We start from the raw sequence: 21,147 nt of genomic DNA, 5'->3' as shown, positions 1-21,147 counted from the left end.
GACAACACCACAACACCCCACCCTGTATCTCAGGGGTTTGTACTTCAGGAAGGTTACAGGGTGGACCACCGCCAGGTAGCGCTCCACACAGATACAGCACTGGAACAGAGGACGACTAAAGAGGTTGAAACCGGCAAAGAATGTCCCAACACTCCATAACGTGTCATTCTGTAGGAGGAGACGATAAATAATAAACATCAGATTGGACAGGCTGGAGAAGATCTCAGACACAGCCAGGTTGAGAGAGAAGAAGTCTGAAGCCATCGTCCCTACAGCTCCGGTCACTATCAGCCACACGACGTAGACATTGGTGGGGAGACCCAGGATGAGGCTGATAGAGTCGGCAGCAGTGTACAGAACATACTGGAAAGGAAGATGGTAACACTTTATAATAACATTCATTTAGTAAGACATTAATAAGACATTTACAAACAGTTGGCTTATTAATCATTATTCACACATTTCAATCCCTTATCAATGGTTTATTATCGGATGTTATTATAACATTTTACCGGAAGGTGTTCAGAGAAGGAGGAGAGGAGAGTAGAGTTGCTGTCTACAGAGGTGTTCATCTCTTCTCGTTCTTCGGGGTCTGTGAATGTACGAGACAAAACATTCCTATATTAACTCCTTTAATTGGTATAAGTGAATTTGTCCAAATACAATATGAAGAAAAAAATTGCCTCTTGAGTGTAAACTACCTGTCCTGTTCCTCAGACAACCCTGGTCTCTTCAGTGGTCAGTGTAGACTACCTGTTGTGTTCCTCAGACAACCCTGGTCTCTTCAGTGGTCAGTGTAGACTACCTGTTGTGTTCCTCAGACAACCCTGGTCTCTTCAGTGTTCAGTGTAGACTACCTGTTCTGTTCCTCAGACAACCCTGGTCTCTTCAGTGGTCAGTGTAGACTACCTGTCCTGTTCCTCAGACGACCCTGGTCTCTTCAGTGGTCAGTGTAGACTACCTGTTGTGTTCCTCAGACAACTCTGGTCTCTTCAGTGGTCAGTGTAGACTGCCTGTTGTGTTCCTCAGACAACCCTGGTCTCTTCAGTGGTCAGTGTAGACTACCTGTTGTGTTCCTCAGACAACCCTGGTCTCTTCAGTGGGTCTAAAGCTCTGCCTCTGACCCAGCCTTCACACAGGTGTGTGTTTCCGCCCCACATTTCTGACGGGCAACTTAACACACATCTCGATCCTCCCCCAACACAAAATCTCATTGGATAGCATTGAGTTGGCTGCGTTGTCAGGCATCATTTTGTCTGGTTTGAATGTGCGTCTAGAGCTCGGCCCTCTGACAGGTGTGTGCAACATAATGGACAAATGTATTGAGCCAGAACCAGAGATGCAAACGTAGGAGGTGAATACAAGGTTTCAAACCAAACATGACCACAACACCTGTTCCCTAGCAGGGGTTAGGTTAATCTGTGGAGTCGGGGTTGGGGTTAGGTTAGTCTGTGGCAGGATAAATGCTGTTTTTCATTTCCAGTGTTTTGACGGATCAGTAGTTTATTGGAATTTGAAACCTTCTGCGACCTCGGTCCTACACCAATATTGGCTCTCATTGGATAACATTAATTGGGAAGTTTTTACACAATTGTCTGCATTGAATGTGCCCTGAAGCCCGGCACTACCCTCAGACAGGTGTCTAAAGTACTGCACTAAATAGGGAATAGGGCTCTGGTCTAAAGTAGTGCATTTTTCACTATATAGGGAATAGGGCTCCGGTCTAAAGTACTGTACTATATAGGGAATAGGGCTCTTTTTTAAAGTAGTGCACTATATAGGGAATTGGACTCTGGTCTAAAGTTGTGCACTATATAGGGAATAGGACTCTGGTCTAAAGTAATGTACTATATAGGGAATAGGGCCCTGATCTAAAGTAGTGCACTATATAGGGAATAGGGCTCTGGTCTAATGTAGTTCACTCTATAGGGAATATGGCTCTGGTCTAAAGTACTGCACTATATAGGGAATTGGACTCTGGTCTAAAGTTGTGCACTATATAGGGAATAGGACTCTGGTCTAAAGTAATGTACTATATAGGGAATAGGGCCCTGATCTAAAGTAGTGCACTATATAGGGAATAGGGCTCTGGTCTAATGTAGTTCACTCTATAGGGAATAGGGCTCTGGTCTAAAGTACTGCACTGATCAGGTCCAGTCCAGGTATGTTACTGAAGCTCCACCCACCCAGTGTGAACAGGTCCAGTGCAGGTATGTTACTGAAGCTCCACCCACCCAGTGTGAACAGGTCCAGTCCAGGTATGTTACTGAAGCTCCACCCACCCAGTCTGATCAGGTCCAGTCCAGGTATGTTACTGAAGCTCCACCCACCCAGTGTGAACAGGTCCAGTCCAGGTGTGTTACTGAAGCTCCACCCACCCAGTGTGAACAGGTCCAGTCCAGGTATGTTACTGAAGCTCCACCCACCCAGTGTGAACAGGTCCAGTCCAGGTATGTTACTGAAGCTCCACCCACCCAGTGTGAACAGGTCCAGTCCAGGTATGTTACTGAAGCTCCACCCACCCAGTCTGATCAGGTCCAGTCCAGGTATGTTACTGAAGCTCCACCCACCCAGTCTGAACAGGTCCAGTCCAGGTATGTTACTGAAGCTCCACCCACCCAGTGTGAACAGGTCCAGTCCAGGTATGTTACTGAAGCTCCACCCACCCAGTGTGAACAGGTCCAGTCCAGGTATGTTACTGAAGCTCCACCCACCCAGTGTGAACAGGTCCAGTCCAGGTATGTTAATGAAGCTCCACCCACCCAGTGTGATCAGGTCCAGTCCAGGTGTGTTAATGAAGCTCCACCCACCCAGTGTGATCAGGTCCAGTCCAGGTATGTTAATGAAGCTCCACCCACCCAGTGTGAACAGGTCCAGTCCAGGTATGTTACTGAAGCTCCACCCACCCAGTGTGATCAGGTCCAGTCCAGGTATGTTACTGAAGCTCCACCCACCCAGTCTGATCAGGTCCAGTCCAGGTATGTTACTGAAGCTCCACCCACCCAGTCTGATCATGTCCAGTCCAGGTGTGTTACTGAAGCTCCACCCACCCAGTCTGATCATGTCCAGTCCAGGTGTGTTACTGAAGCTCCACCCACCCAGTCTGATCAGGTCCAGTCCAGGTATGTTACTGAAGCTCCACCCACCCAGTCTGAACAGGTCCAGTCCAGGTATGTTACTGAAGCTCCACCCACCCAGTGTGAACAGGTCCAGTCCAGGTATGTTACTGAAGCTCCACCCACCCAGTGTGAACAGGTCCAGTCCAGGTGTGTTACTGAAGCTCCACCCACCCAGTCTGAACAGGTCCAGTCCAGGTATGTTACTGAAGCTCCACCCACCCAGTGTGAACAGGTCCAGTCCAGGTGTGTTACTGAAGCTCCACCCACCCAGTCTGTTCAGGTCCAGTCCAGGTGTGTTACTGAAGCTCCACCCACCCAGTCTGATCAGGTCCAGTCCAGGTATGTTACTGAAGCTCCACCCACCCAGTGTGAACAGGTCCAGTCCAGGTATGTTACTGAAGCTCCACCCACCCAGTGTGATCAGGTCCAGTCCAGGTATGTTAATGAAGCTCCACCCACCCAGTGTGATCAGGTCCAGTCCAGGTATGTTACTGAAACTAATCTCGATTCAGCAAGAATGGGAACATGTGACCAGGGACCATAGTGCACTATGTAGGGAACAGGGGCCAGTATGTAGGGAAAAGGGGATCACTATGTAGGGATTAGGGGATCACTATGTTGGGAATAGGGGGCACTATGTAGGGAAAAGGGGGCCACTATGTAGGGAGTAGGGGATCACTATGTTGGGAATAGGGGGCCACGATGTCGGGAACAAGGGGCAAATATGTAGGAAATAGGGGGCCACTATATAGGGAATAGGGGGTACTATTTGGGGAATAGAAGGCCACCATGTTGGTAATAGGGGCCACTATGTAGTGATAGGGGCCACTATTTAGGGAATAGGGGCCACTATGTAGTGATAGGGGCCACTATGTAGGGAATAGGGGCCATTATGTTTGGAATAGGGGGGCACTATGTAGGGTATAAGGGGCTACTATGAAGTGAATAGGGGCCACTATGTAGGGAATAGGGGCACTATGTAGGGAATAAGGGGCCACTATGTAGGGAATAGGGGGTCCCTATGTAGGGAATAAGGGCCTACTACGAAGGGAATAGGGGGGCACTATGTAGGGAATAGGGGCCACTAAGTAGTGATAGGGGCCACTATGTAGGGAATAGGGGCCACTATGTAGTGATAGGGGCCAATATGTAGGGAATAGGGGGCACCGTGTAGGGAATAGGGGGGCACTATGTAGTGTAAGGGAATACCCCCCCTGAAATGGACAAAAATGAATGGGAAACCATTGGCATAGTACAAACCATGTACACGATGGACAATTACCACCCAAATCGGCGTTGATTCATGCAAAATGTTTTGCAAATGCCATATGGCAATTGCCAGTTGTAACACTTCAAAAATCCAACAGGTGGCGTGTGCACTCCACCGTTGTTTTTCATATAGGAAATGGACCCCAAGTCAACATCCAAAAGCCAAATTTTGAAAAAATGTATTTTTTGTCAAAAACTTATCACCCCTTAAAAAAGTGCTTTCTGGACCGTTTTTCGAAATTCTTTCGCTTTTTTTGTCAATTACACATGTGTAAGAAGAACTGTATGACTATACTTTTGTCCAATTTTATTATCATAATTTTTATTTATTTTTTTACTTGCGCATTATTGCATGTGTTTTCTCCATTTGCAATATGATTTCATAGGAAGTCAGAAGTCAAATGTCAATAATTGCAAAATTTCATAAAAAACTTCACACACCCCTAAAAAAGTGCTTTCTGGACCGTTTTTCGAAATTCTTTAGAATTTTGTGTCAATTACACACGTATAAGAACTGTATCAACATACTTTAGTCATATTTTATTATCATACTTTTTTTTTTTTTTTTTACTTGTGCATTAGGCAAATGTTTTCTCCATATGGAACATGATTTCATAGGAAGTCAAAAGTCAAAAATTGCAAAATTTCATAAAAAACTTCACACACCCCTAAAAAAGTGCTTTCTGGACCGTTTTTCGAAATTCTTTCGAATTTTGTGTCAATTACACACGTATAAGAACTGTATCAACATACTTTAGTCATATTTTATTATCATCATTTTTTATTTTATTTTTTTACTTGTGCATAAGGCATATGTTTTGTGGGGGCCAAATGTCATAAGAAATTTGACATGCTCAAAAATCCTGCAGAAATGCAAAATTGACTGGCCTGATGAACTCGGGATGGCCGGGCAGTGATTGTTGTTTACATTTACATTTAAGTCATTTAGCAGACGCTCTTATCCAGAGTTGTTCCTTTCAATCACTCGTGGTGTTGATTTCATCATGTCCATTTGTTTATGTTTTCTCACTTTTGCAAAGTCACTGTGCATTTGCAATATGGTTAACTGGGCATTCACCATCACGAATTTGTCATGCTATAAAAATCGTGCAGGAATGCCAAATTGACTGGCCCGATGAACTCGGGATGGCTGGGCAGTGATTCTGGTACCTCTCCATCGCTCGTTAGGGTTGATTTCAGAATGTCACTTTTGGTGATGGTACCTCACTGTTAAAACATATTGCAAATGTTTTCTCACTTTTGCAAAGTCACTGAAAATTCGTGCAGGAATGCAAAATTGACTGGCCCGATGAACTCGGGATGGCTGGGCAGTGATTCTGGTACCTCTCCATCGCTCGTTAGGGTTGATTTCAGAATGTCCATTTGTTGATGTTTTCTCACTCTTGCAAAGTCACTGTGCATTTGCAATATGGTTAACTGGGCATTCACCATCACAAATTTGTCATGCTATAAAAATCGTGCAGGAATGCCAAATGGACTGGCCCGATGACCTCGGGATGGCTGGGCAGTGATTCTGGTACCTCTCCATCGTTCGTTAGGGTTGATTTCAGAATGTCACTTTTGGTGATGGTACCTCACCGCTTAAACATATTTCAAATGGACAAGAGTCACCTGCAAGTCACCGTCCATCAGTCAATTTGATATCATTCTGACACCAAACTGATACAAACTGACACCAAACCCACTTTTCCCAACTCGTTTAGGAGTCAAGTATCACATATGTCAGAGCTGGCCCAAAATTCACAACGCCTTCGGTTCAAACCATAAAAAAAACATAAAACACGTAGTTACGTTCTAGCTGCGGGTCCATTTCTTGTGTTATGTGTAGGCCTAGCTGAGGCGACCCCGAATCCCAAGTTTCGGCTCGATAGGTCATTTGGTGTCCGAGTAAAACCCTAATTGGTGCTGAAAATCCACTTTTTTCAATTACTTGCTACGGGGTCCTTGAATGAGCTATCGGACAGAAACGTTGGGTTCTGTCTCTATGGGCTGAGACGGTCACAATGCACCTAGTCTTGTGACTCTGGGACATTTCTAAATGTCGCCATTTTCGTAATGGTCAAAATGAATTGAAGTCATTGCAAATGTTCAAGGCTCAATTAGAGGCAACTGTCTATCGTTGTCTCTGATTGGGAACCATTTTTAGGCAGCCATATTCTGTGGGTACTTTGTGGGTGATTGTTTCCATGTCTGTGTTTGTTTCACCACACGGTACTGTTTCAGTTTTTCATGAAAATCTACTATGGACACTTACTACGCTGCATTTCCGATCCCTGCTACACCTCCTCTTCAGACGAAGAGGAGGAAAACAGCCGTGACAGTTGTGGTCAGTAGTTTTGTGGATGTGGTCAGTTGAAGATATTGTTGTTAAGAATTATTTTTTTTAAAGCAGAGAAGTGTAGAAAGATTTTATTTGCTCTTAGTTTTTGTGTCACTTGTTGAGGGACTGGTCAAAATGGCAGTGGTTTGGAAGAAACGTGTAACGTAGTTACTAAAACCACTGAATCGGTTACATCCGAAGCCAGATTGGAATAGCAGACAAGTAGAAGCAGATGTCACAATTTCCAACTTTTGTCTAACCTGTTCGGAAAGTGGTAAAAATGTCAGTTGTTTATAAAAAGTTACAGAAAATGTTGTTGATGCCGTTACTAAATATATTTATCAGAATGGGATATTTTACTTCCTATAAGGGCACAAGGCGAGACCCAGATGCAGACACGGGTGGCAGATAATTAATAAAATAAGACTCAAACCAATCCAAAAGGGGAAGGCAAGAGAATGGTCGAGGACAGGAGAAAAGGTCAAAACCAGTTCAAAGTCCAGGACGTAGATAGTGGCAGGTAGAATGGTCAGGCAGGCAGGTACGGAGTCCAACAAACAGGCAGGGGTCAAAACCAGTTTAAAGTCCAGGACGTAGATAGTGGCAGGTAGAATGGTCAGGCAGGCGGGTACGGAGTCCAACAAACAGGCAGGGGTCAAAAGCAGTTCAAAGTCCAGGATGTAGATAGTGGCAGGTAGAATGGTCAGGCAGGCAGGTACGGAGTCCAACAAACAGGCAGGGGTCAAAACCAGTTCAAAGTCCAGGACGTAGATAGTGGCAGGTAGAATGGTCAGGCAGGCAGGTACGGAGTCCAACAAACAGGCAGGCAGGTACGGAGTCCAACAAACAGGCAGGGGTCAAAACTGGGAGGACTATCAAAAAGAGAATTACATGCAGGAGTAGAGGAAAACACTCTGGTTGACTTGAAAGACATACAAGACGAACTGGCACAGAGAGACAGGAAACACAGAGATAAATACACCAGGGAAAATAAGAGACACCTGGAGGGGGTGGAGACACTCACAAGGACAGGTGAAACAGATCAGGGTGTAACAGCTCAGCAGTCAGATTTGAAAAACAGAGAAGAAGAGAAAGATTTAAGACCCTCTAACTCTTTGTCTAAGTTGGTGGCAAAGTGGTCAAAGTAGATCATTTGTGTAAGAAGTGATGATGTCACAATGGTCTTTTAGAATCTTGAGGAAATGCAACAGAACTGAATGAATATGAACAAAGGGACAAACAAATGTATAACTTAAAAAGTTTTAAATATATCAAAAAGTTTTATACAAGCGCATTATTCCAAATCAAATCAAATCAAATTTTATTTGTCACATACACACGGTTAGCAGATGTTAATGCAAGTGTAGCGAAATGCTTGCGCTTCTAGTTCCGACCATGCAGTAATAACCAGTAATAACCAACAGACCTTTTTATCACCCAACTTTGAACCTAAATCAAATGACATTTTCCCATGTTTTTTTTAAACGTTGAAATCAGGTGAGTTGACAATCAAATGTAAATCAAAATGAGTCGTTGAACTTGATGTCTTTGCCCAGTGGGACCTCAGCCTCAGGGTCCCCTGACACAGGGCAGTTTCCCAGACCTGTGGAGGAAGAGGAGAGGCTGAACAAACCCACTGACAACAGTGATAGAGAAACAACTGGACCATCCCCCCCAAAACTCCACTGGTTCTATAAAATGATAACTGACTAGAATAAGAACCAGTGGGAGGTAGCTGACAATCATAGACACCATGATCACTGAAATGATCCTGAAGGCCCTCAGCTTCATGTTGTTCATCCCTTCCCCCTCTCTCTCTCCTTCCCCCGGACCAGAACGTTTCAGAGCCCAGAGAACAGCCAGGCAGCAGAACAACATCACAGAAAGAGTAAGCATATTTAAAATCAAATCAAAGCACTCCCACCATAAATATTGGTATTCACCAAACATATTTACAAAGCAGAACCCAAGCACCATCAGCCAGACAACACCACAACACCCCACCCTGTATCTCAGGGGTTTGTACTTCAGGAAGGTTACAGGGTGGACCACCGCCAGGTAGCGCTCCACACAGATACAGCACTGGAACAGAGGACGGCCAAAGAGGTTGAAACCGGCAAAGAATGCACCAACTCTCCATAAAGCTCCATTCTCTTGGATGTGATAATGAAAAATAAACATCAGATTGGACAGGCTGTAGAGGATCTCAGACACAGCCAGGTTGAGAGAGAAGAAGTCTGAAGCCATCGTCCCTACAGCTCCGGTCACTATCAGCCACACAACGTAGACATTGGTGGGGAGACCCAGGATGAGGTTGATGGAGATGGCAGCAGTGTACAGAACATACTGGACCGACTGGAAAGGAAGGAGGGTAACACTATAATAACATGTATTAGTAAATAATTTATTAGACATTAACAAACAGTTTTCTAAACATTTATTAATCATTACATCCCACATGTATAAATATTAGTAAGCTAGTTATTTACACATTTATATACCTTATAAATGGTTTATTATTGAATGTTTTTATACATTTTTACCGGAAATTGTTCAGTGAAGGAAGAGAGGAGAGTAGAGTTGCTGTTTCCAGAGGTGTTCATGTCTTCTCAGTCGTTGGGGTCTGTGAATGAACGAGACAAAACTTTCCTATTTTGACTCCTTTAATCTCTATAAGTGATTTTCTCAAACACAACATGAGGAAAAAAACATGTTAAAATGGTCTTTTCAAATGTCGATGTAGACTGCATGTTTTGTTCCTCAGACAACCCTGGTCTCTTCAGTGGTCAGTGTAGACTACCTGTTGTGTTCCTCAGACAACCCTGGTCTCTTCAGTGGTCAGTGTAGACTACCTGTTGTGTTCCTCAGACAACCCTTGTCTCTTCAGTGGTCAGTGTAGACTACCTGTTGTGTTCCTCAGACAACCCTGGTGTCTTCAGTGTTCAGTGTAGACTACCTGTTGTGTTCCTCAGACAACCCTGGTCTCTTCAGTGGTCAGTGTAGACTACCTGTTGTGTTCCTCAGATAACCTTGGTCTCTTCAGTGTTCAGTGTAGACTGCCTGTTGTGTTCCTCAGACAACCCTGGTCTCTTCAGTGGTCAGTGTAGACTACCTGTTGTGTTCCTCAGATAACCTTGGTCTCTTCAGTGGTCAGTGTAGACTACCTGTTGTGTTCCTCAGATAACCTTGGTCTCTTCAGTGGTCAGTGTAGACTGCCTGTTGTGTTCCTCAGACAACCCTGGTGTCTTCAGTGGTCAGTGTAGACTACCTGTTGTGTTCCTCAGATAACCTTGGTCTCTTCAGTGGTCAGTGTAGACTACCTGTTGTGTTCCTCAGATAACCTTGGTCTCTTCAGTGGTCAGTGTAGACTACCTGTTGTGTTCCTCAGATAACCTTGGTCTCTTCAGTGGTCAGTGTAGACTACCTGTTGTGTTCCTCAGATAACCTTGGTCTCTTCAGTGGTCAGTGTAGACTGCCTGTTGTGTTCCTCAGGCAGCCCTGGTCTCTTCAGTGGTCAGTGTAGACTACCTGTTGTGTTCCTCAGACAACTCTGGTCTCTTCAGTGTTCAGTGTAGACTGCCTGTTGTGTTCCTCAGACAACCCTGGTCTCTTCAGTGGGTCTAAAGCTCTGCCTCTGACCCAGCCTTCACACAGGTGTGAGTTTCCTCCCCACCTTTTCTGAAGGACAACGAAAAATAAATCTCCTCCCCCAACTTACAATCTCATTGGATGGCACTGAGTTGGCTGTGTTGTCAACCATAATTTTGTCTGGTTTGAACCTCCCCTAAAGCTCGGCACTGCCTTTGCACAGGTGTGTTTTACTTAATGGAGAAATGTATTCAGCCAGAACCAGATATGCAAACGTAGGAGGCAAAGGCCAGTTTCAAACCAAACATGGACACAACACATGTTCTGTAGCAGGGGTTAGGTTAGTCTGCGGAGTGGAATGTGATTGGGTGTGATAGGGGCAGAGGTGTGATAAATGCTGTTCATCATTTTTCAATTGGTTTACGTATCTGTTGTTGTGTTGAAAATTGAAACCGTGCTGGACAACGCAAAGCAAATCTAAACCCCTCCCCCTCAACACTTGCCCTCATTGGACAGTTTGTACGCATCATTTAGTCTGGTTTGAATGTGCTCTAAAGCTCGGCCCTCCCTTCACACAGGTGTGTGTTACGTCATGGAGAAACCTATTGGGTCAGTTTGCTCCAAGGGGCCGATCAGACTCAGGAAATGTCTTTTATACACCTTTTGATTATAGACCTTCTCAGTACTTGTTATTCAGACTTACCATGTGCAGGTGAGGAACCAGGTTTGAGGGTATGTCTACCTTGCACACACTGAATAAATGTCAATACAATCTCAGAAAACACAGCCACTGGGTGGAATAGCAATTTGATCTGGGAGTTTTTCTTCCATTTTGTTTTTCTAAAGCCATCCCTTTAAATCCTGTGTACCTTTAATTAGAATTCAGCACAACATTAGAATTTAGCCAATGGAGAATGAGTTCAGTGAAAGAAAGCCATCAAAACATATTTATCTCCGTTTCTGTCACAATCGTCTAATGAATTAACGGACCAAGGCGCAGCGTATGTAGAATTCCACATTTTTATTAAATGAACCTCCTTAAAACAATAAAGAGCAACGAAACTTGACGTTCTATTGAGCTCACAGGCATCAACACAAAAAAAACAAGGTCCCACAACAAACAGGTGGGAAAAAGCTGCCTAAATATGATCCCCAATCAGAGGCAACGATAGACAGCTGCCTCTGATTGGGAACCATACCAAGCCAACCTAGAAATAAAGAAACTAGAATGCCCACCCTAGTCACACCCCAACCAAACCAAAATAGAGAATAAAGGATCTCTAAGGGCAATGACAGTTTCAGGATGCTGGCCTTCTGGAGTTCCTCTGTCCAGTGTCTATGTTATTTTTCCCATCTTAATATTTTATTTTTATTGGACAGTCTGAGATATGTCTATTTCTTTGCAGCTCTGCCCAGAAGGCCAGCATGCCGGAGTCTCCTCTTCACTGTTGACTTTGAGACTGGTGTTTTGCTGGTACTATTTACTGAAGCTGACAGTTGATGACTTGTGAGGCATCTGTTTCTCAAACTAGACACTCTAATGTGCTTGTCCTCTTGCTCAGTTGTGCACCGGGGCCTCCCACTCCACTGTCTACACTGGTTAAAGCCAGTTTGTGATGTTTTCTGAAGGGAGTAGTACACAGTGTTGTACGAGATCTTCAGTTTCTTGGCTAATTCTAGCTTGGAATAGCCTTCATTTCTCAGATTAAAAATAGACTGACGAGTTATAGAGGAGTTAATTGTTTCTGGCCATTTTGAGCCTGTAATCGAACCCATAAATGCTGATGCTCCAGATACTCAACTAGTCTAAAGAAGGCCAGTTGTATTGCTTCTCTAATCAGAACAACAGTTTTCAGCTGTGCTAACATAATTGCAAGAGGGTTTTCTAATGATTAATTTGTCTTTTAAAATGATAAAGTTGGATTAGCTAACACAACGTGCCATTGGAACACAGGAGTGATGGTTACTGATGATGGGCCTCTATCATGACACAAGGCGAGACCCAGATGCAGAGACAGAAGGCAAATGGTTGGAGTCTTGCAATATTTATTAATCCAATAGGGGAAGGCAAGATAATGGTCGTGGACAGGCAAAAAGGTCACATCCAGTTCAGAGTCCAAAAGGTACCGAAGGGCAGACATGATGAACAGGCAGGCGGGAAAGAAGCCCAGAGTCAGGCAGGGGTCAAAACCGGGAGGACTATCAACAAGAGAATAGCAAAAGGAGTACAGGAAAAACACGCTGGTTGACTTAACTTCTCTGGGATAGGGGGCGGTATTTTGACATCCTGAAGAACAGCCCAAAGTAAACTGCCTGCTACTCAAGGCCACAAGCCAGGATATGCACCATGATTCCCCTAGGAAGCCTGTCTCTGACTCCTTCCTTCATGTACATATATTATAGAAGCCTGTCTCTGACTCCTTCCTTCATGTACATATATTATAGAAGCCTGTCTCTGACTCCTTCCTTCATGTACATATAGTATAGAAGCCTGTCTCTGACTCCTTCCTTCATATACAGGCCTGTATAGTATAGAAGCCTGTCTCTGACTCGTTCCTTCATCTACAGGCCTGTATATTATAGATGCCTGTCTCTGACTCGTTCCTTCATCTACAGGCCTATACAGTATAGAAGCCTGTCTCTGACTCCTTCCTTCATATACATATTTTATAGAAGCCTGTCTCTGACTCCTTCCTTCATATACATATTTTATAGAAGCCTGTCTCTGACTCCTTCCTACATATACAGGCCATACAGTATAGAAGCCTGTCTCTGACTCTTTCCTACATATACAGGCTTATACAGTATAGAAGCCAGTCTCTGACTCCTTCCTACATATACAGGCCTATACAGTATAGAAGCCTGTCTATGACTCTTTCCTACATATACAGGCTTATACAGTATAGAAGCCTGTCTCTGACTCTTTCCTACATATACAGGCCTATACAGTATAGAAGCCTGTCTCTGACTCTTTCCTACATATACAGGCCTATACAGTATAGAAGCCAGTCTCTGACTCCTTCCTTCATATACAGGCCTATATAGTATAGAAGCCTGTTTCTGACTCTTTCCTACATATACAGGCCTATACAGTATAGAAGCCAGTCTCTGACTCCTTCCTTCATATACAGGCCTATACAGTATAGAAGCCTGTCTCTGACTCCTTCCTTCATATACAGGACTATATAGAATAGAAGCCTGTCTCTGACTCTTTCCTTCATATACAGGCCATACAGTATAGAAGCCTGTCTCTGACTCTTTCCTACATATACAGGCCTATACAGTATAGAAGCCTGCCTCTGACACTTTCTTTCATATACAGGCCTATACAGTATAGAAGCCTGCCTCTGACACTTTCTTTCATATACAGGCCTATATAGTATAGAAGCCTGTCTCCTATGTCTTACTATTTCCTTCATATACAGGTCTATACAGCAGAGGTTCATGTCTAATAGGTCAACTGAGGACAAAGGGAATGGGGTTATGTGCAACACTGCACAGTCATTCCTCTACTTTTGCATGTCAATGATCTGTATAATGAGGGTGAAGTTTCCCCTAGGTACAGATCTATGATCAGCTGGTCCCTCCACCAATCCTAACCTCAACCATTGATGTGAACAAGACAAAACTGACCCAAGATCATCATCTAGGGGCAACTTCATCTTATTCTAATGAGGAGCTGCATTTGTTTACAGAATGATGGACACACAGGTGTTCAGCCTTGACATAGTTGTATATTCATGAAGCAGAGTTCATCACTACAGATAGTAGTGTGAGATACTTCCTGTCTGTGACAGCACCAGCAGCAGCACTCTATCCATCAAGGACAAGGTGGTAGTGATACATTTAGACAACATTGTATTTACAAAAGTCAGAGAAGATCAACAAGAGTTTCCACAGTTCAGATGTGATTGGACCATTTATTAAAGTATGAAGAACAACAAGGGAACATCAAATATAAACAACCATCTTTAACTGATTCAAGTTTACGTCTCTAACAGGAACAATAATCAGTAAAGTTCACTTAAAGGTTCAGTCTGGGATTGGTACGTCCATTTTATGACTTTTGGATTAATGATATTAAGCCATTTATTCAGCCATTGATTCTTGAAGAATATGACTTTTAATGCCTCGTGAGTAGAGGCCTTTGTTTACGTTAATCAGGTCACATGACCTGGATTTTAACCTTCATTTAAATATTTTTCATCCAACTGTCCCACTTTTGTTAGGCTGATGGTCCAGGCTGATGGTCCAGGCTGATGGTCCAGGCTGATGGTCCATGCTGATGGTCCAGGCTGATGGTCCAGGCTGATGGTCCAGGCTGATGGTCCAGGCTGATGCTCCAGGCTGATGGTCCAGGCTGATGGTCCGGGCTGATGGCCCAGCGCCATCCTCAGACAATTGCTTACATTTTTTGGATTAATTCTATGTTCTGGAAAAGGCTATAAGGTTAAAATCCAGGTCATGTGACCAGATTAAACAAAACATTTAGTTCAACTATCTTATTAAATTAGAACCGAAAATATGGCTTGTTTTACTTAATTGTTTGTAAACGATGTAATTGAAAAAACATGGTTAAGACTATCCTGTTGACCTCGTGGAAGGTCAGTCCCATGCATCCCCATCAACATCATTGAATTTAAGATTGATAACATTTATACAGCCCCATCCCTCAGATGTTCACTACAAAATGACGGGTTGCTTGAGCTTAACAACAATGTGGCTGTTTGGTTTGAACCCTTTACTTCCACTTCAACTATGTTAACAATCTGAATAATGATCCAACAAGATGAATTCACACAGTGTCATTAACAGTGGTAAAATGTAATGATGATAACAAAAGTCTTATGAAATAATATTAAAACCTGATAAGGCAGGAAACAGTATAATATGTTCAATAGAATCAAAACAGAATGTCAGATGTACAGATAAATGTGGGCTAAATCAGAGTCACACAGAGTGATTCTTGGTGGTCTTTAACAAATCTACTTTGAATTAAAAGTATCCACCTCACACACATGGTTGTGAGCTTAAAAATAGTCAGACACTTGTACCATGTCAGATATACAGTTGAAATGTATTACATTTAGAGTTTTCATCCCAATATTACACTTTATATAAATCACAGAAGACTGAAGTATAACCAAACTGTTAGACATAGAAACACCAGATTTTCAGTGTTTCAAAAAATACATGTTTATTAATGATTAAATTATGAAAAATATGAATAACATTACACCCATGAGGCCACTAGAGGGAGATTTGGTCATTTGACTACAGGAAGCGGCTACAAAAGGTAGAATCCTAAAGATTCGGCACATCTTGTGTTTCTATAAAAGCCCGAACATTCCTCAAAATTGGTAGTCGGCATTGTATCATCGTGCTTTCTGATCAAAGACCATGTGAGCTACATGCAACATGTTAGCGATAGTTTCAGTGTCCTTGTGGTAATGCCTGAGATGGCCTAGCACTGATGACCCACTGTAATAATACAATAAAATAATCAATTGTTTCAGGTAGGGTTCAAAAGGAAATTCATTTCCCAAAATTATCAGGTTTTCATGCTCATTCCTTTCTGATTCTGGGAATCTTCCAACCGGGATATCTGGAAAACCTTGGGATTCTGGGAAAGTAACAAAATGTTCCAACTGTAATGGCAGGGACAATAATTATACATGTATCTTGTGGAGTTTTATTCCGTTACTACTAAAGATATGCAGAATTATTGACATTTAGAGCTATTTTCAGGTAGAAATGCTTCATGTTAGGGGAGATATGCTCAGGGTCCCCTGATACAGGGCAGTTTCCCAGCTCTGTGGAGGTAGAGGAGGGGCTGAACAAACCCAGAGATAATTATGAGGGAGAAAGAGATGGCGAGAGCGAAGTAGAAGTTGTTGAAGTTCAGGTACCCTTGGAAAGACACAGTGACCATGACAGAAAGAACACTCACGACCACAGACACTAGAATTACCAGAATGATCCAGAAAGCCTTTCTCTTCATGTTGTTCATCCCTTCCCCCTCTCTCTCTCCTTCCCCCGGCGCGGGACGTCTCAGAGCTCTGAGAACAGCCAGGCAGCAGAACAACTCAATGGAAAACACAACCAGATACTGAGCCAAGTAAAAGTAATAGAAGGTGGTTGAGAAAGACATGAACAATGCAACAACACAGAACCCAAGAACCACCAGCCAGACAACACCACAACACCCCACCCTGTATCTCAGGGGTTTGTACTTCAAGAAGGTTACAGGGTGGACCACTGCCAGGTAGCGCTCCACACAGATACAGCACTGGAACAGAGGACGACTGACAGTAAGTAAACCCGTAGAGAAAGCCCTGGCAGGCAGGAACAAGCCATTCAACAGATAGTAGTCCAGCAAAGCCAAGAGATTGAATAGACAGTAGATGATCTCAGACACGGTCAGGTTGAGAGAGAAGAACTCTGAAGCCATCGTCCCTACAGCTCCGGTCACCATCAGCCACAGGACGTAGACATTGGTGGGGAGACCCAGGATGAGGTTGAGTGCGTAGGCGATGGTGAAGAGATATTTGGTCTGGGCCATGTAGTTGTTTAGGTTGTCCAGGGTAGAGGAGGGAGAGGAGTCGTTCACCACAGAGGTGTTCATCTTCTCTTCAGTCCAATAGAACTAGAATGACAATAGAACTAGAATAGAACCCATGGAATGACAGAGATGTTCTGTGATCTTTTGGACGTTCCAGGGTTCGTGTGATGACAGATTAAAATGGTAAGAAAGATTTCATGTCAGAGAATCCTTTGCATTGTGATTCAAAATGACATACGTCACAAATGGTACCTAACCAACCGGAGGGAAAGGTGAAGAAGACTTTACCTTCACATGTCACCTTTCATCTCCTATTTAGCTTTAAAATATTATATTTCAGTCAACAATATGAAGCTTATAGCATCTTTAAAAAGTCAACGCCAACTTTGACATCTCACATCTATCAATATATTTTTGCTCCATATTTATTTGATATTACTTAGTCCAATTACAATTGAATCAAAACTCAAATCAAAAGTTTCCATGGGGTCATACCTGTCTCAGAGTAGTGCTCCGTTCCTCTCTTCCTCTGGGAGTTTACAGGTGTAGTGTCTGTCTCAGAGCAGCGCTCCGTGCCTCTCTTCCTCTGGGAGTTTACAGGTGTAGTGTCTGTCTCAGGAGCTGAAGAAGCCTGTATAGTACTCTGCTCACCTCGTGCTTCCCCTACCTTACCTTTGTATATGACACACGCACGCACGCACGCACGCACGCACACACACACACACACACACACACACACACACACACACACACACACACACACACACACACACACACACACACACACACACACACACACACACACACACACACACACACACACACACACACACACACACACACAGCATCTAACTCTGTCCATTAACATAACATCAGAGAGGAAGTCAACACAGCCAGGTAATGACCAGGAACCAGATTATTCTAAATTGTTGCTTGATTTCCATCCCTTAACTTCCCGAGACGGAAGTTTTGTCTGCGTCACCAATGACACCCTAATCCCTAAATAGTGAACTTCCTTTGACTATGACCCATGTAGGGAGGAGGGTGTCATTTGGAACGGACGATTGGTGACGGACGTCAGAAGGTCATCTCTGTCCAATAAAATGTGCCTCGGAGAGGCAGTATACCACTCCATAAAGGTGTCCAACAGTATACCACTCTGTAAAGGTGTCCTACAGTTTACCACTCTATAAAGGTGTCCCAACAGTATACCACTCTAGAAATGTGTCCTTCAGTATACCACTCTATAAAGGTGTCCTTCAGTATGCCACTCTATAAAGGTGTCCTTCAGTATACCACTCTATAAAGGTGTCCTACAGTTTACCACTCTATAAAGGTGTCCTTCAGTATACCACTCTATAAAGGTGTTTACAGTATACCACTCTATAAAGGTGTCCTTCAGTATACCACTCTATAAAGGTGTTTACAGTATACCACTCTATAAATGTGTTTACAGGACACCAGTCTATAAAGGTGTCCTTCAGTATACCACTCTATAAAGGTGTCCTTCAGTATAACAATCTTTAAAGGTGTCCTTCAGTATACCACTCTTTAAAGGTCTGTCCAGTATACCACTCTATAAAGGTGTCCTTCAGGATACCACTCTATAAAGGTGTCATCCAGTATACCACGCTATAAAGGTGTTTACAGTATACCACTCTATAAAGGTGTTTACAGTATACCACTCTATGAAGGTGTTCTTCAGTATAACACTCTATAAAGGTGTCCTTCAGGATACCACTCTATAAAGGTGTCATCCAGTATACCACGCTATAAAGGTGTTTACAGTATACCACTCTATAAAGATGTTTACAGTATACCACTCTATGAAGGTGTTCTTCAGTATAACACTCTATAAAGGTGTCCTTCAGGATACCACTCTATAAAGGTGTCCTACAGTATACCACTCTATTAAGGTGTTTACAGTGGACCACACTATAAAGGTGTTTACAGTATACCACTCTAAAAAGGTGTCCTTCAGTTCCACTCTATATAGGTGTCCTCCGGTATACCACTCTATAAAGGTGTCCTTCAGTATAACACTCTATAAAGGTGTCCTCCAGTATACCACTCTATAAAGGTGTCATCCAGTATACCACTCTATAAAGATGTTTACAGTATACCACTCTATAAAGTTGTCCTACAGTATACCACTCTATAAAGTTGTTTACAGTATACCACTCTATAAAGGTGTCCTTCAGTATAACACTCTTTAAAGGTGTTTACAGTATACCACTCTATAAAGGTGTCCTACATTATATCACTCTATAACGGTGTTTACAGTGTACCACTCTATAAAGATGTTTACAGTATACCACTCTATAAAGTTGTTTACAGCATACCACTCTATAAAGGTGTCCTTCAGTATAACACTCTTTAAAGGTGTTTACAGTATACCACTCTATAAAGGTGTCCTTCAGTAGACCACTCTATAAAGGTGTCCTACATTATATCACTCTATAACGGTGTTTACAGTGTACCACTCTTTAAAGGTGTTTACAGTATACCACTCTATAAAGGTGTCCTACATTATATCACTCTATAACGGTGTTTACAGTGTACCACTCTATAAAGATGTTTACAGTATACCACTCTATAAAGTTGTTTACAGCATACCACTCTATAAAGGTGTCCTTCAGTATAACACTCTTTAAAGGTGTTTACAGTATACCACTCTATAAAGGTGTCCTTCAGTATACCACTTTATAAAGGTGCCCTTCAGTATACCACTCTATAAAGGTGTCCTTCAGTAGACCACTCTATAAAGGTGTCCTACATTATATCACTCTATAACAGTGTTTACAGTGTACCACTCTATAAAGATGTTTACAGTATACCACTCTATAAAGTTGTCCTACAGTATACCACTCTATAAAGGTGTTTACAGTATACCACTCTATAAAGGTGTCCTTCAGTATAACACTCTATAAAGGTGTCCTTCAGTATACCACTATATAAATGTTTTTACAGTATACCACTCTATAAAGGTGTTTACAGTATACCACTCTATAAAGGTCTGTCCAGTATGCCACTCTATAAAGGTGTCCTTCAGTATACCACTCTATAAAGGTGTCCTTCAGTATACCACTCTATAAAGGTGTCCAACAGTATATCACTCTATAAAGGTGTCCTTCAGTATACCACTCTATAAAGGTGTCCTTCAGTATACCACTCTATAAAGGTGTCCTTCAGTATACCACTCTATAAAGGTGTCCTTCAGTATACCACTCTATAAAGGTGTCCTTCAGTATACCACTCTATAAAGGTGTCCTTCAGTATACCACTCTATAAAGGTGTCCTTCAGTATACCACTCTATAAAGGTGTCCTTCAGTATACCACTCTATAAAGGTGTCCTTCAGTATACCACTCTATAAAGGTGTCCAACAGTATACCACTCTATAAAGGTGTCCTTCAGTATACCACTCTATTAAGGTGTCCTTCAGTATACCACTCTATAAAGGTGTCCTTCAGTATACCACTCTATAAAGGTGTCCAACAGTATACCACTCTATAAAGGTGTCCTTCAGTATACCACTCTATAAAGGTGTCCTTCAGTATACCACTCTATAAAGGTGTCCTTCAGTATACCACTCTATAAAGGTGTCCTTCAGTATACCACTCTATAAAGGTGTCCTTCAGTATACCACTCTATAAAGGTGTCCTTCAGTATACCACTCTATAAAGGTGTCCTTCAGTATACCACTCTATTAAGGTGTCCAACAGTATACCACTCTATTAAGGTGTCCTTCAGTATACCACTCTGTAAAGGTGTCCAACAGTATACCACTCTATAAAGGTGTCCTACAGTATACCACTCTGTAAAGGTTTTTACAGTATACCACTGCTTTTGGTGCTTAGGTTTCCCCAGCCTAGTATCGCTCAACACACACACACACACACACACACACACACACACACACACACACACACACACACACACACACACACACACACACACACACACACACACACACACACACACACACACACACACACACACGCAGAGAAACACACTCACACACCCTATTGTCGAAACCAACCCTTTTGTCTAAGCCAACCCTATTGTCTGAACCAACCCCATTGTCTAAACCAACCCTATTGTCTGAACCAACCTTAATGTCTAAACTAACCCTGTTGTCTAAACCAACACCCACCTATGCCCTAGCCACCTATCTCCTAGCCACCTATTTCCTAGCAACCCATTCCCTAGCAACTTACCCCCTCGCCACCTATCCCCTAGCCACCTAGCCCCTAGACACCTAGCCCC

The 21,147-nt window shown here is 42.9% G+C and overlaps 3 protein-coding genes across 3 annotated transcripts; 1 reads left to right on the top strand and 2 right to left on the bottom strand.

Annotated features, from left to right (window-relative positions):
• Nucleotides 1-2,164: 2,164 nt before the first annotated feature.
• On the top strand, nt 2,165-7,927 carry LOC135506579 (uncharacterized). Its single transcript, XM_064925917.1, has 2 exons — nt 2,165-3,602; nt 7,920-7,927. Exons 1-2 carry the CDS (start codon nt 2,165-2,167, stop codon nt 7,925-7,927), a joined length of 1,446 nt encoding a protein of 481 aa, XP_064781989.1.
• Nucleotides 7,928-8,249: 322 nt separating this feature from the next.
• LOC135506578 (P2Y purinoceptor 3-like) lies at nt 8,250-14,708 on the bottom strand. Its single transcript, XM_064925916.1, has 4 exons — nt 14,530-14,708; nt 12,420-12,516; nt 8,436-9,084; nt 8,250-8,332 (listed from the first exon to the last, which is right to left on the bottom strand). Exons 1-4 carry the CDS (start codon nt 14,706-14,708, stop codon nt 8,250-8,252), a joined length of 1,008 nt encoding a protein of 335 aa, XP_064781988.1.
• Nucleotides 14,709-16,096: 1,388 nt separating this feature from the next.
• On the bottom strand, nt 16,097-16,942 carry LOC135506577 (G-protein coupled receptor 35-like). Its single transcript, XM_064925915.1, has one exon. The coding sequence runs from the start codon at nt 16,940-16,942 to the stop codon at nt 16,097-16,099; it is 846 nt and encodes a 281-aa protein (XP_064781987.1).
• Nucleotides 16,943-21,147: the final 4,205 nt, after the last annotated feature.

This window comes from Oncorhynchus masou, chromosome 20, assembly GCF_036934945.1.
Source record: "Oncorhynchus masou masou isolate Uvic2021 chromosome 20, UVic_Omas_1.1, whole genome shotgun sequence".
In the NCBI taxonomy this organism is placed as follows: domain Eukaryota; kingdom Metazoa; phylum Chordata; class Actinopteri; order Salmoniformes; family Salmonidae; genus Oncorhynchus; species Oncorhynchus masou.
This window is presented reverse-complemented; position numbering and strand designations above follow the sequence as displayed.